General features: G+C 36.7%; 1 protein-coding gene across 3 annotated transcripts in view; it reads right to left on the reverse strand.

Moving 5' to 3' along the window:
• The window catches only part of LOC134806792 (hemicentin-1-like), a 181,021-nt gene that overhangs the window by 11,249 nt on the left and 147,012 nt on the right, over nucleotides 1-22,760 (reverse strand). For all 3 annotated transcript variants that reach the window (XM_063780153.1, XM_063780152.1, XM_063780154.1), the window contains exons 5-11: nucleotides 16,654-16,764; nucleotides 15,262-15,471; nucleotides 9,550-9,704; nucleotides 6,468-6,612; nucleotides 5,875-6,005; nucleotides 1,347-1,506; nucleotides 711-862 (exon numbers count right to left, since the gene is read on the reverse strand). In XM_063780153.1, the coding sequence (XP_063636223.1) occupies nucleotides 711-862; nucleotides 1,347-1,506; nucleotides 5,875-6,005; nucleotides 6,468-6,612; nucleotides 9,550-9,704; nucleotides 15,262-15,471; nucleotides 16,654-16,764 (1,064 nt within the window). The remainder of the gene's footprint in view (nucleotides 1-710; nucleotides 863-1,346; nucleotides 1,507-5,874; nucleotides 6,006-6,467; nucleotides 6,613-9,549; nucleotides 9,705-15,261; nucleotides 15,472-16,653; nucleotides 16,765-22,760) is intronic.

The following is a 22,760-nucleotide window of genomic DNA, read 5'->3' on the forward strand; positions in this document are numbered from 1 at the left end:
ACCCTTATCAAGTTCGAGGGAAAATGCGGGTCCCGATTTTTACTGATGAAATCGCAATAGTGAGTACATAATGGCTAAGGATAGGTCACGTGTTAGGTTTATTTATATGTCTATTTGTATGCGTTTAGTGAAGAGTTAGGTTGCTTAAGTTTTTTCATATTATATTAGAGATATTTGTAGGAGCAGATAGCTGCAGTAGTAAAATGATTGTAACTAATTTTAAAAAAATGACACTTGTTCTGCAAAAAACGTTTCAGCGCGTTTGCTCATGGTTAATATTTTACGCAAGTTTATCGGGAGTAATAAGAAAAAGCTTTCCTATGTAGGTGACGGCGTTTTAAAAATTACCTATGTCATTATGGCATATGAACCAAAAATTAATAAGTGAAACATTTAATTAAAATCCACCTCCCTAGGGTACCCGAGATAACATAATTTATCAAATATAAGGCGACCATATAACACCAACCCATTTACCAACCAACTAACCCATTTAGAAAACTATTAGCTCGGTATGAATTGTGTTTTTAGCCGCAAATAAAACTTATACAATTTATACATATATAAAAAGTTTTTTGCATTAAAACACTTGAGGCTACCACAAATTGTAAGCTTATTTTGATTATATTAATTTTGAGAGACGGGTTAGATATAAGATAAAAGTTTATAAACTTATGTTTTCATTTTTAGTATATGTACCAGGTACTTACTGAATCAACTTTTATAAAGCCAGCAGAGTTGTTCAATGTCCACTCGAAAGTAGCGGGGGCAGGGTAAGCGTCAACCTCACACACGACGCTCGATGGCTCTTGAAGGGCCGCTCCGATCATCTTTATTTCTCTCATGCGACACAAAGGCCTGTCTGAGGAGCAAATAAGAAAAACATAATGAAAGTTTACTGAACCATTATATTAAAATTGCCAACAGACGGACATTTTTTAACTTAAATGGTATTTGGAAAAGTGTTTTTTAAGCAGATACAGTTACAGATACAATTTTAAAAGCAACACCTGCCGTGTTGCTTTTAAAATTGTGAGGTTTTTATAACGTAAAAATATTCTGATCTAATATACTCTTGGCACCTTATGAATAATGAAAGCCTATTTATTATATTGTTATGAAAATTGACGCCGTCAATGTAACACAATAAAAGTTTGTCGATCAATTGTGTTCTTTTTGTAATATTCTATTGTAGGTGTATTTGGTGGGTTGTGATTTAACAATCGCTTTATTTATGTCAATCGACATGCCAATTAGACTTTTCAGGTTCTGCGTGTCTGTGCGTGTATATCCATTTCGCCAAGGGATTGAAAATGGTTTAATAATGCGCAAGTATATAAACTTACAAACAACTTGCATATGTAGTACCGGCGACTTGCCGTCGCCTTCGACGTTGGATGCTGTGCAAGTGTACTTGCCGGCCTGGTGTCGGGACACGTTGCGGAGCGCAAGGTTTGTGTTGTGCGTTATGACCCCGCTAGCTGCGTTGTGTTGTAGCAACGTTCCCTGTGTAAATAACATTTGTTATAGGTACCTATTATGAAAATGTTCCCTAGTTAAAACTAGTTTACTACATTATAAATAAAAAGACAGGAGTAACTACTTTTCAGCTTCATAGCGGCCGCTAACGGCCGTGTGAATATACGTATGTAAAGGTTACCGGAGTGAAAAATACGAAAAGTGTTATTCTGGAGATAAGTTGGGTGGTTATATTTTGATGTTTACTGTTACAAAAGAAAATAATTCACGCAACCACATATTATTATTACTGAATTTAATAATTTCACACTATATTCTTTTCATCATTTAGTTTTTTACACTTTTGATATTAGAGAGGCAATCTTTTACATTCTGGACACGTGCTTTAATATACCTGCCTCAAACACGTTTTGGCGCAGCGGTACAAAATCGGCCACGTAAAGTAAAATATAACGCTCTATCTCTATATTTTTTTCAAAGAATTCATAAGATTACTACTGACTATACGTAGAGGAGCCGTACTCAAACTTTACAAATCACATAGGTATTCATTTGTTACAGATAATTGCGCATCTAATTAGATCCATGCATCTGATTATATTCTTTTTATCACACGTGCTCGAAAAATACCTTATTTCATGCAGATGTACTGAAGGACAAAGGCCCATATTGTTCCCGCGGGAGTTATGGGTTGTTAAAAAAAAGCTATAACTCCCTAGGGAGATATGTTTTTTTTTAATTATGTCACTAAATCATACAAACCATGTAGGTTATAAGCAAAATTTCACTATAACGCGGTATCTCCTTTTAAATTATTGGCCACTTACGTCGGCATAATTGAAACCGAGCGTACGTTCACTTGTTAAATGCATTCTGGTTACAAACTGCATAATGATCATGACGATTTCAATAAATAAATAAAAGTATTCATGAAAAACCAGACTCCAAAATAAACACTTTGATTTTTTTAATGACTATACAGAGTGATCAATCCAAATGGGTCAGTATGGAGAAGTCAGAAACTATAAGAGATAGCGAAATCTGTTCTTAGGAACCATGGCTTCGATTTTAGATTTAATAATAATGGCATTCAATTTTTTTTTAAATCTATCATACACAACCGGGATTCGAACCCTTCGTCGACTCCCAATAGGAAAAGTGTTGGGTCGTGTTTAAGCTCCAACTTCCCCCTTTCGTGTGACGCTTCGGGCCTTCGGCCCTACGCGGAGCTCGGCCTTCGTTTACTCGGCCTCGGCCTCGCGTTTTGGGAGTCGGGGTGGAGGTTCCGGGCCTTCGGCCCTCCGCCGGAGTCGGCCTTCGGCCTCCCGGCCTGAAGCTCGCCCTTCGGGCTCGCTTAACCTACTTGGAAATTTGACTTTGCCCGTGTCCGCCGCCATTTTGGATTTTTCAAAAAAAAAAATTTGACATGGTAATAAAAGGCGCGCTCGGACCAACTTGAAAAAAATAAAAAAAAAAACGGCCATTTTGAATTTTTTTTAATGTAGTTTGTTTTGGCTCGGGGCCCTCTATGATATTTGGTCGAGCACCCCCCACCTATCACGCATCGTTTAAAACTTGCCATACAAACAAACAACAAGAATATTGACCAGGTTCGAATCCCGGTTATGTATGATAGATTTAAAAAAAAATGAATGCCATTATTATTAAATCTAAAATCGAAGCCATGGTTCCTAAGAACAGATTTCGCTATCTCTCATAGTTTCCGACTTCTCCATACTGACCATTTGGATTGATCACCCTGTATATACTAAGCTTGGCTTTTTGTATTCATTCAGAGGATCGAGTTGAATGCTTTTCATGCCACGCAATTTAAATTGGAATGAAATGAGTCCGTAGACGCTACATTTAAATGTTAACTCTTACACGGAACAACTGGACTGGTTAAAAGGGTTAATGAAATATATAAGGTATACCAAAAAGGATGCTGGTTGGGCTAAAGAACGCACGCGCACGGTTTGACAAATTTGTCACCTGGGGGTATTAAGAATTAATGGAATCTAAAATGATTATATACATATATAATTCATCATCATCATTTCAGCCATAAGACGTCCACTGCTGAACATAGGCCTCCCCCTTGGACCTCCATACGTGCCGGTTGGAAGCGACCCGCATCCAGCGTCTTCCGGCGACCTTAACAAGATCGTCTGTCCATCTTGTGGGTGGACGTCCTACGCTGCGCTTGCTAGTCCGTGGTCTCCACTCGAGCACTTTTCGACCCCATCGGCCATCTTCTCTGCGTGCAATGTGGCCTGCCCATTGCCACTTCAGCTTGCTAATCCGGTGGGCTATGTCGGTGACTTTAGTTCGTCTACGGATCTCCTCATTTCTGATTCGATCACGTAGAGAAACTCCGAGCATAGCCCTCTCCATAGCTCGTTGAGCGACTTTGAGTTTTGAGATGAGGCTGATAGTGAAAGACCACGTTTCGGAGCCGTAAGTCATCACTGGTAACACACATTGATTAAAGACTTTCGTCTTGAGGCACTGAGGTATGTCGGACGAAAAGACATTACGTAGTTTCCCGAACGCTGCCCAACCGAGTTGGATTCGGCGGTTGACCTCTTTCTCGAAGTTGGACCTACCTAATTGGACTACTTGTCCTAGGTAGATGTACGAGTCAACAACTTCGAGTACCGAGTTCCCAACAGAGACTGGGATGGGCACAACATTGGCATTTGACATAAGTTTCGTCTTGTCCATGTTCATTTTCAAGCCCACCCGTTGTGATACTCGGTTGAGGTCATCGAGCATCATGCTGAGTTCCTCCATCGACTTTGCCATGACTACGATATCGTCGGCAAACCTAAGGTGAGTGATGTATTCGCCGTTGATGTTGATGCCAAGTCCTTCCCATTCCAGGAGCTTGAAGGCGTCTTCCATTACGGCAGTAAACAGTTTCGGAGAGATAACGTCTCCCTGCCTTACGCCTCTTCGCAATGGAATCGCCCTCGTGCTCTGCTCCTGTACTCGGACCGACATGGTGGCGTTACTATACAAACACTTCAACACTTCGATGTACCGATAGTCAATATGGCATCGCTGAAGAGACTCAAGCACCGCCCATGTTTCCACCGAATCGAAGGCTTTTTCATAGTCCACAAACGCTAAGCATAATGGCAAGTTATACTCTTCGGTCTTCTGTATAACTTGCCGCAGCGTATGGATGTGGTCTATGGTACTATAGCCTTTTCGGAAACCGGCTTGTTCGGGAGGCTGGAAGTCATCAAATCTGTGTTCGAGACGGTTCGTGATGACCCTTGAAAACAGCTTATAGACATGGCTCCGAAGCGTGATGGGTCTGTAGTTCTTCAATAGGTTGTTATCACCTTTTTTGAAGAACAGCACCACCTCGCCTCTATTCCATGTTTCAGGCGTTATGCCCTCGGACAAGACGGAATTAAAGAGCTTCTGGAGGACTTTAAGTACCGGTGTTCCACCCGCTCTCAGAAGCTCTGAAGTGATTCCGTCTTTGCCCGGCGCCTTGTTGTTCTTAAGCTGCTTCAGGGCCATCCTAATCTCGTACAGACTGATGTCCGGGATATCTTCGGTATAATGTCGGGACAGCTTGGCTCTTGGATCTCCTACCAAACTGTCAACGGGCTTTGCGATCGAAGTGTATAACTGTCCATAGAACCTCTCGATCTCACCTAAAACTTCCGCTTTGCTCGACGCTATGCTGCCATCTTCCCGTTTCAGCATACATATATAATTATATACATATATAATTATATACATATATAATTATGTTACCTTAAAAACCCGTTTTAAGTGAAAACGCATTTTCCCTAGTTAAAACTAGTTTTTGCATAGTGCCTAGATGAAAACTAGTTTCTCAGGGCCGTTAGCGAATAAGTAGTCCCGTCTAATTGTCGTGTAATTCTTTCGTAAGCTCATGAAATATTCATAATTTATACGCATGTACCTACGTGATGACTAACCTTTTGCACACTTCAATAATTACCTATCTTTAAGCGTAAGCTTCCTTCGGCTAATCAAAACTTTTATTGACCAATCACAACTTTTTTTTTGATAGAATGAAACACCATTTCACGTTTGATATTCAAAGTTGCGGGCAGGATATATTTATGGAGAAGGAATAACTTTCTGTAATATGTGTCAGAGAAGTGTCAGTCATATCATATGGACCATTTTTTGATTTCGAAATGCACTAAGAGCTTCTAAATGTATATATTCCGTCGCTGGTAAACGCGCTATAACGATCAAGTTTCACCAAACAACCAGTAGGTACTTAAAGGTCTCCTTCAAAATGTCACTTGCAAGCTAACCGCCCTGGGCCAACACTACATTGTAAATAACAAGTCACGTGCTTGTTTTATGCAGCCAAAATAACAGCCAAGAAAATGCACTCACGTCGTGTTCCCACACCACTTTATAAGCCGGCGGATTTGCGTCGACCTCGCACCCGAAGTAGACATCGTCCCCCTCCTCTATGTCGTTAGGGTTCATCTTGGCACCGAGATGAATAGTCGCCACAGGCACATCTGTAGACACAACGATTTTGAACTCAATTGCTTCGTAAATATCACTGAGTTTCAAGTGGTGATTTTTTCACGACATTTTGTAGCTCTTTTTGAGAAATGTTGTACCTAGTAATAATTGCGGGTACATACCGGGCATTACATAAAACACAATTGTTATATTGTTGATTTAAAACACTTTACTGCAAGATTTGGATCATAATGAAGTTAAAAATTGATATGTCACAGCTTATGAAAGCATGTTTATAAGTAGGTACCTACCTACCTACACATAGAGACAACCATTTTACGATGAACTAAACATTATCTCTTACTAAAAGTTGCATGTTACTGTAGCTTAATCATCATTATTTTCTTAATTCTATAATTTGAACGATGGATAGACAAGCATCAAAGTATGATTTGATACCTTGTAGTATTAAGTAGTACGCGTATTAAAACTACTCCTCATAAAACCCTACTCACAGTAAATATTCAGTGGTAGCTTGCTTTCGATGGCTGACTGGTTAAACATAGGATGTTCAGCGCGACATGTTAAAACTTGCCCGTTGTGTTCTTTTAAGGGCGTCCAACGTAGCAATGAATGTGTTTCATTTCCGTCTTCAGATTCCTGTGGGAACAACAAGTTAAGAATTAAATTCAGTTCAGTGTCAATAAAAATTATTATAAACATGGTTGTTTTACATAAAATTTTCAGTAAGTAGCGAGTAGGTATTCTCATTTTAAGGTAGGTACTTAATAATAATGATCTTGAGGGAGCGAGTCACCATCTGCCGGAATTAGAAATAAATGTCGTCTTATTAGGTAAGCGTTAGAAGTGTCACTTCAGCTCTAATATTAAATACAATTAAATATAATACAGGTAGAATTAGAAAGTACAAATCTTAACGAAATATGAATACTAAGCTTGAAATTTCCTACTTCTTGCTGATAGAACAAAACACAGCCACACGGATCCATTTATTCCGCCAATTAGCGTCGAATCTACTCGAACCTCGAGGGAGAGATGTTTGTAGTATACCTACTGTCCACGGCTTTTCACAAGATCACATAGACACCAGTCTAAGTAACAAGAACTACGCATGAAAGCAAATTATCTCACGCTAAAGATCAAAGGAATGATAATAGGTAGGGATCATGAATCAGTACCGTGAGTTGGCGTTGATATGTTAGGCTGTAGTTAATTTCGGACGTTTCGACGAAAACATCCTACAGATCTAACGAGGCAATCCGACTAGCAGAATTTGAAGTAGAGTGAAATAATCTTTGTATTATCAACCTAAATCGGAAATTTACCTTTGTTATTTAGCTTTGTCTGTGTAGATTTCAGACTGATGAAATTCAACTAGCTCCAAGAAACAAATAAAGATGCTTTTAGTTAATGAGCACGTATTCTGTACAATTTGCGTTTTCTAATTAAGTGTCTTTGTTCATGACAGATTCAATAATAAAATATGTATATACGTGATTAATACAGACGAAGCAAATTAGGGAAAAAATACCAAATGAGACCATCGATTGTGGGCTCAGTGGAGAACCATCGTATATATTATATCTTATAGACTATTGCGGTAAATACATACTCATTTTTTTTTGACGGTGACTTTATTGCTAAGAAAATAACAGCGTGTCAAGGTCATTTTGAACACCTCGCCCGCTTAGCAACTTCTGCTGCTGACTGTACAAAGTACGTCCGTGTCAGTTTTATAATTTTATATGCTCTAGTATGGTCTGATCATAGCGGGCCCGAACTGGAGAAGAGTGGCCCACGACAGACCCCAATAGAAAGAGCTAGAGGAGGCCTTTGCCAAGCGGCACACTGAGCTTAGAGACATATTTTAACTCAGAATAAAAGGGCTTAATAGATAGATAATAGATAGATGGTCTGATGACGATCTCCTTTAAGTTTTGCACCTGTGTAAAGAGTAAGTACATATAAGGTAAACGTACTAGTGCTCGACATGCTAATGCCCAATAAATGACACCTTGCTGTCACCTCTATTGACAATGACTTAAGTTTCAAGATGAGATGTACTGGGACCGCATCGAGCACCAGTACGTTTACCTTATATGTACTTATCTTAAAAAAAACAACGGGTTGCACTCCGGGAGTGCCGACAGAAGTGAAAACTCAATGACTAGTCCAAAATGTCTGTAGCACTATGTATAATTGACCAATCCTCCTTTCTATTGAAAAACTTTAGTTCCGAAATTGCTGGCCAGTGAGTTTAAATTTGTAGCGTTAATTGTTCAAAATTCGAATAGAAATTGTAAAGTTACCTCGCAAACCTCGCATCTAAATATAATGGTCATGATATTTTGAGTTTTATTCACGAGTAGGTACTAGAGTTCACTTTTATTAGCGATTTCATCAAGATGTAGCTTTATTGAATTATATTGGAGTGATATAAAGTTATGTAACTGTGAGATCCTCGTATTTCAGCCCGTACAAGATTAGAACATTGAGCTTTATTGCTTAATATAAAAGTCCAGTTTTAAATAATTGACCTGATTATGATACGGTATGACTAAAGTTCTTTGGTGAATAACATTGTCCGTCACACATGACGTCAGCGCGTTACGCGTTACGCTGTCTCGTGTTTATCTTTTTTTCCCCACCTAAAAAGTGTTCAGCGCCGCTAAAGAAGTTTTCACTTCAAAAACTACAAAGCAATGCATATAAAATGGTAGATATTAATATGAGTATTCACGTGTTAAATAGAAACTAAACGATGCATTTTTACTTGTAGTAGTTTTGTTACAATAACTTTTATGTACTTATATGCATTATAAGGATATGGTCTGATTGGAAAAGGTAACATTAAATTTCTTATCTAGAAAACGCATAGAGACCAAGCTAATTCGGCAGGGATTTTGATAGCACAGACTGTGCAAGTGTTATTTTAAACATCATAATTTCATAGAGGTTTGACGTTTAAAATAACACTGACACAGTCTGAGCTATCAAAATCGATGCCGAGTTTATTAGTCTGGCCCTATCAGGGTTGCTATACGCATTACAATGAAATGTCAAAAAATACTATACATACTATAAATTTGTACTTTATTTACCTACACTTGGATTAACAGATTCAGATTATTTATTTATAAACATACATTATTAAAGTTTACACGTCAATATATTATAACTAAGAAGCAAATCCATATAATTTAACATATCGAAATAACGTTAATTTGACTGTTATGCTTTTTATTTTTGAAATTATACTGTAAAATTTATATTAATAAAAGACCCTCAAGGAACACATTGATTATGCAACTATCTTCTTCTTCTTTAGGTGCCATATCCTCTACGGATGTCGGCTACCACATTCCGGAACTCTTCTCTATTTGCAGTTTTTCTGCCTAGCGTGGCAGCGTCGATTCCCGTCCAACTCCTAAGGTTATCCATCCAAGTTGTTTTTCTTTTCCCTCTGCCCCTTTTCCCTTCTATTTTTCCCTCTATTATCCCTCTAACAATATTATATTTGTTGTTTTTTCAATATGCAACTATGCATATTGAAAAAACAACATGTAAAGTTCTTACCATTTGTTTTGTTATGGAGTTCAACTGCCGACCGCCAAGCCACCACGTGACCTTGGCCGGTGGCCGTGCTCCTGTGGACTTGCATGACAGCTCTGTCATTCTGCCGACTGACAGTGGATGCTCTCTAGACAAAATCTCCACTGTAAGCGGTCTTACTGTGAACAAAACGATTAATTACGTAAGATAAGGTTATATTTATTAGCGCCACTTGCACCATTCCACTAACCCGAGTTAACCGGTTAAACCTGGAGTTACCATGGTTACCAATACAATTTGACACTGGGTTAACGGTTTAACCGCTTAACCCCGGGTTAGTGGGATGGTGCAAGTGTGGTGCAAGTGGCCCTTATATTGATGTACAGGTTTTGTTTTTTAACTTTGCCACTACAAATCAACTGCGTATAGTCAAATTATGTAACTATTTGTTGATAAATAGTAGATTGTTAACCAAGGGTTGAAAAGCACCCATTTCTGTCGAGGTAGTTTGGCGCTCCAACGCAGTGAGAGCGCCAATAGTCCGAGACGGAAATGGTGCCTTTCACCCGAGTTAAACACTCTACTTTTCATATCGAATGCGAGGAAACCAAACAAGACAAGGCAATTTCGCAAAATCAGTAATTGAAGTACCTACCTAATAGACCTACGGCCATGATTTTTTTCCTTAGGACTTACTTGCAATCGGAGACTTTACATGTGTGAAGATTAATAACCCCTAGCGAAAATCATTTAGATTGCAATATTTACGAAAACGCAATTTTTTTAACAAACTGCAGTAATTTTAAAATAATTTGTTCATAGTTTTTAAGTTAAATAATAAATTAATAAATATAAAAATAAGTTTAAGACATATTGTTCTATACGTACAATTGCTTATAGAAATAGCACCCATTTTGACGGCACACACATAAATATATATCTATCTCGTTTTTACTCAGCACTGTAACCCATAGCAAAAAAGGTGACAGTATTTCAGTACGGACATAAAGTGTTCCATGAAAATACGTAAATACCTAATGCGGCCGAAAATCCGCCATGTTTAGTCACCCAAATGTCATTGTCTGTCAGTTCAGCCGGTACTTGTCCTGTCAAAAAGTCGTGGTGAAAATTAAAATTATTATTATCTTTCAATATTTTGCTTGTGATTGAAAATAATTGAAGCCAAATGTGAATAATTACGTCGCGAATATGCCAGTGTGTAGTGTATTAGGGTGCGGCATAAGAAAACCACCAAATCAGCCATCTTTAACCATACACAGGTACGCTATAATTTACATGAAAAATATTGGTTATTGTTAATGTTCCTGGGAAATTTAAGGATGTTTCACATTATAAATAGCAAGGTTCTTCTGTGCAGTTATAGATCATGAAGTGATTGGATTTATTTAACTATATTTTTACGCTTAAATAATGTAAACATTTCAGCTAGGGTTGTACTTTATTTATCGACTTTGATATCGATATATTATGATTGCCTATTTATATTTTCTTATTTTATCATGCTACCCCGCTTCAAACCAACTAAATTATCTTAATTTAATAATTAAATCATTTTTATAGCTTACCAAGAAATGAACATAAAAAGAAAGAGCTGGAGATGGAGACCCTGACCGACTCTCGGGAGCACTCGGGTCCGTGGGGTCGTTACTCCACAAGCTGCCCTGCGGGCTTTTTTATATCATTATTAAAGTTTTTTTATATAATTCGACATTAAGAGACCATATACATATAGTTGTAATTTATAAAATGGTTAATGTATTGTTATTATTTTTGCTTGTATGTAAATTCAATGTTGACGTATAAAAATGCCCTTGTGGCCTATTTGCTGAATAAATGTTGAAGAAGTTGAAGAGCGGAAGTCATTCCTTATTTTTGTAATAAAAAAATGTTCTGAAGGTGTTTTGTTTTTTTTCACCCGTCGCTTAATAAGCTTGAATTTTGTATCGCTCTCACTTATAGATACGGCGCACCAAGGTCGAGGTGCAGTGCGGTAGTGTGTTACAGACTTCAGGGTTAGCAACACAACAAAATTGATTGTAATAGAGAGGTAAAGTCCAAGAAAAACACGTACACTTATTCTGACATCCAAAACAAATGGCGCTGTACTGCGCCATGTGTTTTGCGGTCACTAAGTTGTCAAACGTCAACTTATGAAAATCAGTGTTACCGCAAAAATCGCAATATGTATTGAGTAGTACAGCGTCATCTCGTTTACCTGTCAAATTTGAAGCACGAAATTGTCCTAGACTCCACACATCTTACTCAATCAAAGTATCTTTTCACATAACAATATACTAATAAAGAATTTTTATTTATTTATTTACTTACTTCCTATTAAAACATAAACTGCACAAATAATACATACTTAGTATTTTAAATAAAATGAGCCGAGAACGTTAAAAAGGTATCGATGTATCGATAAAACCTAGTAACAGTAAAAATCTTCTGGGCAGCACTAAAACCGCCATGTTTAGTCCTAAGATGACGTCACAGTGGCACGCATTATTCGTTGACGTTTCACTTCCATAGGTTTCATATTTCAGTGTATGAAAATCAGCGGGATTGCCTCTTACTTTTTAATTTTATACTTTTTCGTTCTAAAAGCCGCAACAGACTACCAGACCGCACCGCGACCTTGGTGCGCCGCACCACGTAATAACAATAAGAGTATTTTAAATCTTAAATAACAATTTAATTAATAATATAAGAAATATTTATCTTGTATTTTATTTTATTTTCATGAATATAGTGCAAAATAACTTTAAAAACCAATTTAATATCGTACAAACGTTTAACTGTGGCTGTATAAGATTTTGCCTTTGCTCATTTACGCAAGTGTAAGGTTTAAAAAAATATTTTTGGTGTATTCCTTTTGGTTCCCGCCTTATGAAATCGAGTAAATAGAATTCAACGAAAGAAATAAAGAATAATTTATTTTTAACAATTTACTTACATAATTTTTTATAAAAAAGGGTCATCGTGGGATTGGTAAAATTAAACAGTTACCAATTGTTCCAGGCGAGGAAATAAAGACACTATTTTTCCATTTTGTTTCCACCCAGTTGTTTGTGGGACGGGACGCAGAGAAGTACACCACTTGTCTGCGCTAGAGCATATACGTATCACTTTCTGCGCACCGTTTAGAACAACAACAACTTTCAGAGCATGAGATATGAAAATACCTTTTCACCACACCAGCTCGGAAAGGCTTACTTTGCACTTCAAAAACTGATAGCAAAGTTGCATTTTATTCACATGTGAGGCAAAGTAATCAAATGCAAATTTTGAGTTGTTTTCTTATCTTTGCTGGTAGAATTGACTTTTAAATGATGATTTTGGATGATAAATATTTAAAAACATTTATTTGGTTTGATTTTGTTTGATATTTTACATTAAATATTTGCTTCGGGTTGGTGTGATGAAAAATGTTGTGATTCACTCGGAGGCAAATTTTGTTTAACCCTCGTGCTTTGAAACCCTCGCAACGCTCAAGAATCCATTTTCGAACCACTCGCTACGCTCGTGGTTCAACTTTCGGATCTTTCGTTTGCTCGGGTATCAATATTAGCACGAGCGGTTAAACAACAACTTTGCCCCCTTGTAAAACAAATAACTATTCTCTGGTTCTCAATTAACTATTAATGTAGGTATGTTATAATACTTATAATTATAATTAAGTAGCAAGATCATTTTTCGAATAGAAATGTATTAGTTCAGTAAGACCGGACTATTTATCGGCGAGTTGGAAGAACGTCACAAAAAATATATTACTCATGGTCTCACTAACTTTTACCTCCAAATGTTTATTGCAAATGATAAAAAAGGAAACAAACTTTTATTACTATTTCACTTAATACCCTTTAATAGAGTAGTTTAGGAGTTTATAAATAACACTTGCACTGCGTGTCCTATCAAAATCGTTGCAGACTTATTTTAGTGTAGCTTTAGGTAATTGTTACGTAACCAAACGTCAAAAACCGTTACTACCTACTTAAACAGTTTTTTCGCATCATGTAACATGTCAGTTTGAGAGGTTAAAATAGCTTTCCCGTGGACTATTAGATAGTATTCACAAAATGATGTAGAAAGGTACAAAACGGATGCGAGACTGGAAAAATATGTATGAAACGATTTATATTTTAGAGCGAGGTGAAACAGGCGTGTTAAGATCGTAAAAAGTGATTTCTGCCAAACCCTAAAAATATTTACTCAGAGGGCAAGTATGCCGGTTTTGAAATATGTTTGGTTTTAGTAAATGCCTATGGGAATTATTGTAGGAATTATTATAGTTTATTGGACAGAAAATGAGCAATCTATAAAAATAGCAAAATTAAAAAAGTAATAGACTGAACATTTGACTATATCTTTCTAATGTTTGAGGAAGAAATTGAGTAATATTATTAGCAAAGTAGGTAACTCCATTTCTGAATCCTTCAAACCCGCAGCACGTATCTTCTAAAGTAGACACAATATCGCCATGCGGGTGTGCCACAATACTGTGACTTACAGGCCTATTCGGATTTCGAGATAATCACAAGATCTTGAGACGATTTAGAGATCAACTAGATCTACATTAGATATCGACTAGATGTGACTTGGATATCTAAGTCATAACTTGTCGAAATCGTTCAAGAGGACCTCCAGAATCGCGGAAACGTCAAATTTGACATATCTATCTTACAAATATCTTTAAATTATCTGTATCGTAACTTGTTGAAGTCTAGTAGAAATCTAATTCATTTTCTGAATCGAGCCGTTATTCAAGGAAGGTCATAGACTTACCATCTGTAATTCTAACAAAATTCTCGAATTGTAGTGAGTTTTAATGAAAGAAGAGAGGTATATTTGAATTTTGTTTATTGAAATGGTCAGATAGAGTTAGACCAAGAAAAGTCTGCAACGATTTTGATAGCATACCTAAGTAGTGCAAGTGTTATTTCATAGAAGTTTGATATTTAAAATAATTCTTGCACTGCGTGTGCTATCAAAATCGTGGCAGACTTTTCTTGGTCTCACTCTACCTTATAAAAAGTGGAGATCCTATAATAGGGTTTAAAAATATTAGATCGTCATACCTTCTTCTGTGTCAGATAATAGTTAAGGACTGGTTAGGATAGGGGTCATTTATTCTACCTACCGTCCTAAAATAATCTATTGTGAAAAAATGGGGCGACCGTTACAATTGTATGTACATGTATTTTTAATAAGTATTGATTGAAACAGGCTTGACAATATTAAAAACACCGGCCAAGTGCGTGTTGGACTCGCGCACGAAGGGTTCCGTACCATTACGCAAATGACGGCAAAAAAACAGGTTTGTTGTATGCATGGGATCCCCATTTAAATATTTATTATATTCTATTTTTAGTATTTGTTACATTGTTATAGCGGCAACAGAAATACATCATCTGTGAAAATTTCAACTGCCAAGCTATCACGGTTCATGAAATACAGCCTGGTGACAGACAGACAGACGGACGGACGGACAGACGGACAGCGGAGTCTTAGTAATAGGGTCCCGTTTTTACCCTTTGGGTAAGGAACCCTAAAAATGGATGAACTGTATTCAGTTCAGCGCAGCCATACTGGCAAGAATGGCTAAGAGCAGGAGAGAGAAGAAGAAGAAGAAGAAGATGTCTTCAAATTGACGTAATTTTTATTATTATGATTATGATGAGGATTACGATTATGATTGAAGCCTTAAAAAATACTTACAATAAACGTCGACTTTCACCGACGTAGTCTGAGGTTTCGACAAAAGAGTGTTGTCGGCAGTACACGTGTATACTGTCAACAAATGAGCACGCGTAACGTTTTTGACCACCAGGACCAACGTTCTCCCGTGGCCTGCTTGAAAAACACTGGGGTCCAATGTTTCAAGAACTGTGTCATCTTGAAGCCACTGAATTTTAGGTGTAGGATTACCTGGTAAGAAAAAGTTATATTAATTAAAGTAAATAGAACATTAAAATGAGATATTAAAAAAATTGGTAAATTTTCTATCCTGATTCAATCTAAACAATTAAGAGAGGATCCGTAAAGCCTTCGTAAAAACAAAGAGAATTTGAAATAGAGGAATATTGTCAAAGTAAATTATGTAGTCAGTTCATTTACTGCCATCTTTTGACACAAATGATTAACACTTCTAGAACGCCATTTGACTTAATAAGTAAATAGAACATTAAAATGAGATATTAAAAAAATTGGTAAATTTTCTATCCTGATTCAATCTAAACAATTAAGAGAGGATCCGTAAAGCCTTCGTAAAAACAAAGATAATTTGAAATAGAGGAATATTGTCAAAGTAAATTATGTAGTCAGTACATTTACTGCCATCTTTTGACACAAATGATTAACACTTCTAGAACGCCATTTGACTTTGAAAAAATAAAACATAAGGATCAAAGTCAAATGGCGTTCTAAAAGTGTTAATCATTTTTGTCTAAAGATGGCAGTAAATGTACTGACTACATAATTTACTTTGACAATATTCCTCTAGTCTAAATTCTCTTTGGTAAAAATGAATGCTTCTTTAATTGTAATGTTTAACGGCCACCATATAATTATTTTAGTATCAAAACAAACACAAACTATGTGACAAAATAAACTTACATAAGACTTAAGAATATTTTATCGTCTAAAGAACATGAATACAAATCCACAATTGTAAAACACATATCAACATGAGCGAAATTGCTTTAATAAAAATATACCGCAGAAGTGCCTTCATTCTGCTTGCCGTTTTAAATTTATATGCCATCTTTTACCTCAGTTTCTTGAGAGTACCTACTCGTACAAGAATACACGCGAGCTATCAAGTTTTAGCATAAAATCTCACGACGTTGTCGGGAACATGGAATGCTTTTATACTGTGTATTCAACTAAAGCCTTTATTTGCTAAGGGAAAATAATACAATTCCATCGCAGAGAACCATAAGTTTCATTATGATGAAAAGGAAAACAAAGTACCTATCAGGAAAAACGATACTGCGGTGTCTTCATTGAGAAATAACTCGACAATGTCAAATCTAGTTCTCAACCACATTTTTGGATGGTAAAGTATAGTAATAAAGAGAAATACCTAAATTTTAGTCGAAGCACACTTACCCCTGTTCACTGTGCAATTAAGCCTGAAATCCCCCCCTTCATTATAGGGGCCCGCGATCCCGGATATCTCTTTGCCAAATTCGTCAAAGATCACCGGCTTATTGGGTAGCTCTGAAAAGGACGAGAATTAGAAATCGACAGTTTTATTATATGATTTGGAATGAAGGAGCTTGTCAATGAATGTCGCCACTGGCTTATCGGGCGATTGACGGGTGAGATGGAAAGGCGAGAAACGCTAGCGTTTTATTGGCAGGCGTTTGGACTCGTGAACAGCTAGAATTTCTAATGAAATTCGAGTTTTGAAGAAAGTTCTTACTCTGTCATACTTTTCTTTTAAGCAGATTTTTAAAACATACTTTTATGAGGTCTGTCGCGAAATAATTATATTAGCTTTATTTCCGACGTTTCGACAAAATGTCAAAACAGATATTTATGTAACTTCCCGACGAAGAGTATGAAAAAGCTGAGAGTAGACATCAGATATTCAAACAACCCACACATATAGGTAATATTAATTAGTCAATACACCGACACGCTACATCCGCGCGCACATCCCAAGATGGATCCCTTGGCTTTAATTTCTGGATCAAAAGTTAAGTTCGTGAGCCAAAGTTGGCGATAAAAGCGGAAATAAAGTTAAAAAAATTAATACGCGATAGACGTGTTCAAAGCGCGAAAGTTTTATTTTATACTGTGTTTCCTTGTCACATTTTCTATGGCCAGTAAATTTCTATAGCCAGTAATAGTACATTATTGTCGAGGCTCGGAAGTAGCTACTTGCAGGCTGAGGATTCGTATTAAACGGACGACCTTGGGAGTCCGTTTAATTGAATCCGAAGCCAGCAAGTAGCCTTCCAGCCGAGTCATATATAGTGCTTTTCTCAAAAATGGTGCGAGAAATATACATATTTTAGAAATATTTTACAGAAGCAACCTTCTTACGTATATATTTTCACAGAAAAAAGTAGAAACAATTGAAAAAATTAGCTTTGCCGCCTTTTTATTTTTTTAATAAAAAAATAGAAGTGTATTTTACTGCCGAAAATACGCCAACCTATTTGAGACAGCTAAATAGTCGCGGTACTAATCATCTGTTTGGCTGTTTAATGGGCCTGTGCCTTCATTTGATATGGCCATTTCAACTTTTAAAAAGTTTGGAACTCGACAAATAATGGAATTTGTATGCAACATTGCAGTCCCAAAATCGAGACTGCAATGTTTTTAACTTTTTAATTTTTGACTGACCATAAACTACGCGCTTCGCGACCTATTTTTTAGACGTCAAAGTCGACTTTGCCGTCCATTTTTGAGAAAAAATACTTTACTGGCTATAGAAATTTTTATTCCGTTTTCCCCATTATTATATATCTGAATCATGAAAGTGAAATAAGTAATCACCTCAAAAATAAATATTTTTGGGACTCCAATACAAATACTCTAATTATATTTCCATCGAATTATTCAAACAATGCTCTGATATTGCCATAAAAATATTCAGATTCCAAATCAGAACTCGTAGAATTGCAAAAGGCGTCGAACGTGTCCCAAATATCCTCAAATTGAGGATAAACAAACTACGAACAGGGCTTCAATGTGGCCGAGGAAATGAAAATGTTTTCGTTGACTCGAAACAAAAGGTTGTACGATATGAGTATTCAGAGGAGGATCTCTGCAATCATGCGGAGCTTTCATATCCATTCCCGCAACGTTGCTATCGCTTACTGAAATGAACATCTGCCACCCGTTCATTGTTTCGTTCGCTCGCATAAGTGGGGCCGGCCTAAAATGAGTATTACGACGCCGCCGTTCGAAAAATGCGAACCGATTTCGAAGTAACATTGCCAGTTATTTATTATTGGAAATATTTATTTGGACAAAACTTTTATTAGTTTTAGTAAAAGGAAAATTCAACGAAAATATTAAATCCATCCTATACCTACCTAAAAAAGCGATGGCTCGATGTCGTGAAAGCAGATATGAGCGTAAACGGGCTTACACGAGACGACGCCCAGGTTCGCGCAAAGTGGAGGAAAGCAAGTAGGAAAGCCGGACCCTGGCAAAGGCCGGGATAACGGTATGTAGAAGAAGAAGATTAAACCCATCCTACAGAAAGCCTGAAACATGGTATGCGTGAAATTTATAGCGATGCAATTAAAATCGGTACTGGAAACGAGGCCGTCAAGTATTTTCTTCCACCCCCTCCCCCACTTTTGTGTTCCGAATTTCAGAAAGGACGTATCAATTACTTTTTGTTTATTTTAACGTAGGTACAAAAAATAATTAAAAAACATGATATCCGCGTTTCCGGGCACGTATTTTCATTTCGCTCACGCTTAGGCTCAGTGAGAGTGAGAGAAGAACACGAAATCACTGGGCCTAAAAAAAATATTTTGCAATAGTCAGTACATATTTACATACCTATATATGTAGGTATATGTATAAGGTAATAAGGTACATAACATCATGTAACACTTAATCTATACCTTCAAGGAAGTGTTATAAAATTATTCATAATACTGCTTAACCTTATTTTTGCTCGTTCATAAACAACGACGATATAGTAATCCTTTGCAGCTGTGACGAACGAGCCGACATTAAGCGAAAGTAAAGCAACAATATGCTTTATTATTATGAAAATATGTTCATAATTTCATAATACTTTATTATATTAAAAAGGGGAATTTTCTTTTTAACCCCTGGAGCGCCCCAGAATTACCGTAGTATGGAACTCCTATACTAGTTACCAGCACACGTGTCTGTTTAGGGCGCTCCACGGGTTAACGTGTTGTACATTATTACGATTAAAAAAAGAGATCGCTTTTTAGCGATAAGACCGCCTGTTGTTTACCTCTGCTTGTATTTCTGTTTTCTTTTGTATTGTCTTCTTTTATTGAGGTGTGCAATAAAGAGTATTTGTATTGTATTGTATTATTAAATTAGGTCAAGTGTGTGGCGAGTGGAAATAATTGACATGTTACTACGCAATCCAACATGGATCTTTATAAAACACTATTCTCGGAAGGAATCTAAATAATCACACCTATTCTTGACTATATCTAATTTAGAAAATAAAATGTTGTATACTAGCGACCCGCCCCCGCTTCGTACGGGTTACACAAAACGTTAACAAATTATACACCTAAACCTTTCACAAGAATCACTCTATCGATAGGCGAAAACCGCATGAAAATCCGTTCAGTAGTTTTCGAGTTTATCGCGATCATACATGGCGTGACAGACAGAGGTGGCGCAGGGATAACGGTGTCATAAGTATATAGGGTGTTCTCCTCTATTGGTCGCATTTTTCAACTAATACTCGTGATTTTTTTTTAGCAGGGTGTTTTTTTGTTATTCGGTTTTTGGAAATGATTCAGAATCGCGGAGCAAAGGTATTCACGAGGTCTACAACTCACAGAGTCACTAATTTTATAAAAGTAGATACACAAGGATACGGCTTTACTAATGGTAAGTGGTCACGCAAGTCAATGGACGCCTGCAACCCCAGAGGTTTCATATGCTCGTTGCGGACGCCCTATGTACCCCTTTGACGAAAACCTATGTACCCCTTTTCTGAAGAACATAGTAGCGCCGAGAAAGCCTCGGCGACGAGTTTATTCCCCCAACCGGAGAGTTCGCGTTACAAATCGTTACAAATCAGAGCTTAAACTTAATTACCATGTGTTGCGTCAGCTCATAACGCCAACCTAAACAAATATCTTCACTTATATGATTTGTACTTATATAATATGTAACCACTTGCCACATCGCCTCAATAAAAATGTCAGATTAATTTAGACTAAAACAGACAGCGACCCCTGTACAAGGTACTTTTCTCTCTGTCAATAAAATAAGTTTCTTTTACACAGAAGTTTCATCCAGGCGTTATTCGTAAAAGTTTCGTGTTGATTTTGGTGCGGATAAAAGACCAGAGTTTGCGGCTGGGCCGCGGCTTATCAAGATCGTTCGGCCATGTTTGAATAAAGCTGTACCGTCTATCTGGAAATTGTTACTTTACAGAGGTGATTTCGAATCAAATTAGCTCTCGTAAAACCGTTGATAAAATAAAATGACTTTTTATTTTATTAGCTGATGCATTTGAACAAAATGTTCACTGACATAGGCGTTTATTTTAATCTTCTACATTTGTCGTGAGTATTTTAACTATCGATTATAATGAAATACATTAATTTCATTCAAGGCTACACCAATTGATGAATAGTGTTAAATGTTTAATATTGATAAAATGATAAATGACTAGCTTTTGTGTTAAAACGATTAAATATTAACATTAAGTTTGATAGATTAAATAAGGCTTAATTATCAAAAATTATTAAATTTTTACTTTACATAATTGAAAGGAACCGAGACAACAAAGTACTACGGTGTTAAACAACCGGGTAACAAATTTTAACTATCAACACGCACGTCTTGGATATGGTACTCGCTCGAATTTAAATTCAATGGTACACGCTGTTTTCACGATTACGTTTCCGTGCATAATGAGGTTAAATTACCCGTAGTCCGTAAAATTACGTGATTATAATGTACCCATGTCATAATTAAGGTGATGAGCTTTATAGAAAGTAAAAAAAAAAAAACAATAAAATTATATACCTAGATATTGTGGCACATGGGGCATAGTGTGCCAGCTATACTGGTATAGTTATTCCCCACTACATAGTAATCGGCCTTATCTAACAATCAGAAAGAAATAAGCCAAAAGAAGTCTTATTGTTACGAGTGGCCAATTACTATATTGTGGCAAATAACTATAACAGTCCTAGCAATAATAAGTAGGTATTACTAACGATAGTGCAACAAAAGCTGGGCTGAGAGAGTTTTGTCTTGAGATTGCAATATTTATTAAGTAACCTCAATCATCACTAGTAGTACTAGTTACTAGTAGATTACTAGACTTACTAGTAGGTACCGTACTACATTTTCTTGTTCCATAGAATTTGTAAATTACTTCTTACTTTTTAGATAGATAGATAAGACGTTTATTTGATTGCTGCCAACACACAATTTAGAAATCAATCGACAAACAGAAAAATTACACAATTAGTAGGTACAACATATAAAACGAAAACATTTAATATGCATTTTCAAGTCAACATGATAATAACGAAATAACTTGCAATACACTGTGTGCATTGCAGCAAAAACAAAAGGGTGCCGACTCAGCTATACGCTTCGCTCTTAGGAGCAAGGAGTCACTGATTTTCTTCCGGAAACCAGATCAGGTTACAGTTAAACTAGTGGTTAGTTAAAGTGATGTAAAAAATTTGCAGATGTTGAGAACGATAATTGTTCCTGAATAAAATAATAATATTAATAAAAATAACTAAAATAAGTGATTTAAGCTAGTTATTAATTTAGTTTAGTAGTACCACTGTATATATATTGTATGTAAATAAATAGTTAAAACCAAATAAGTGATTACACCCTAGCGGGTGCTGCCTCTGCGTGCGTCCCATGACACGGGCAAATGCACCATCCACTCGGTGTACCCCTTACATTTCATTAAAGTGTCAAAAGGGCCTCTACGTGCCAGCCTCGGCTCCGCGCACGTCTCCCAAAGTTCCGGAACACCATTGTTCCATGATGGGAAAGACACAAAAAGTGAAATAATAACATGAAATAATAAAGTGACCATAAAATAAGGCTCTTCTGGACGTCCTCCAAAGTACCGATTATATTCTGAAATCCGCGACGAAATTTTTGTGCTAGGTAATATGAAGTAAACATATAAGAGTAAATTTATTTACTGATATTTACTTCAACTTAAGTATGGGGTGCATAAGTGCAACGGTATATTTGGTCTTAAAATTCTAGGAACTGTTATAAACTTGACTATGGCTCAATTTGCTTCGACCCTCGAATTTTTAGAACCCTTGTCATGTAACTATCGCAAAAAAACTATTAAAATATTCATACGATTTAGAGTGTTCACTCACTCGCCATCAACGACAAGATATTTTGGTTCTATCTCTCTACTCGTGTTTCCTACGCCTACGTAAGTACGCATTACGTGACCAAAGTACGAAACCAGCCGGCGTAGCAAATGGTAAACAGACGTGTTTAACACCACAACAATATAACATAAC

This window comes from Cydia splendana, chromosome 3 (assembly GCF_910591565.1).
Source record: "Cydia splendana chromosome 3, ilCydSple1.2, whole genome shotgun sequence".
Classification (NCBI taxonomy): Eukaryota; Metazoa; Arthropoda; class Insecta; order Lepidoptera; family Tortricidae; genus Cydia; species Cydia splendana.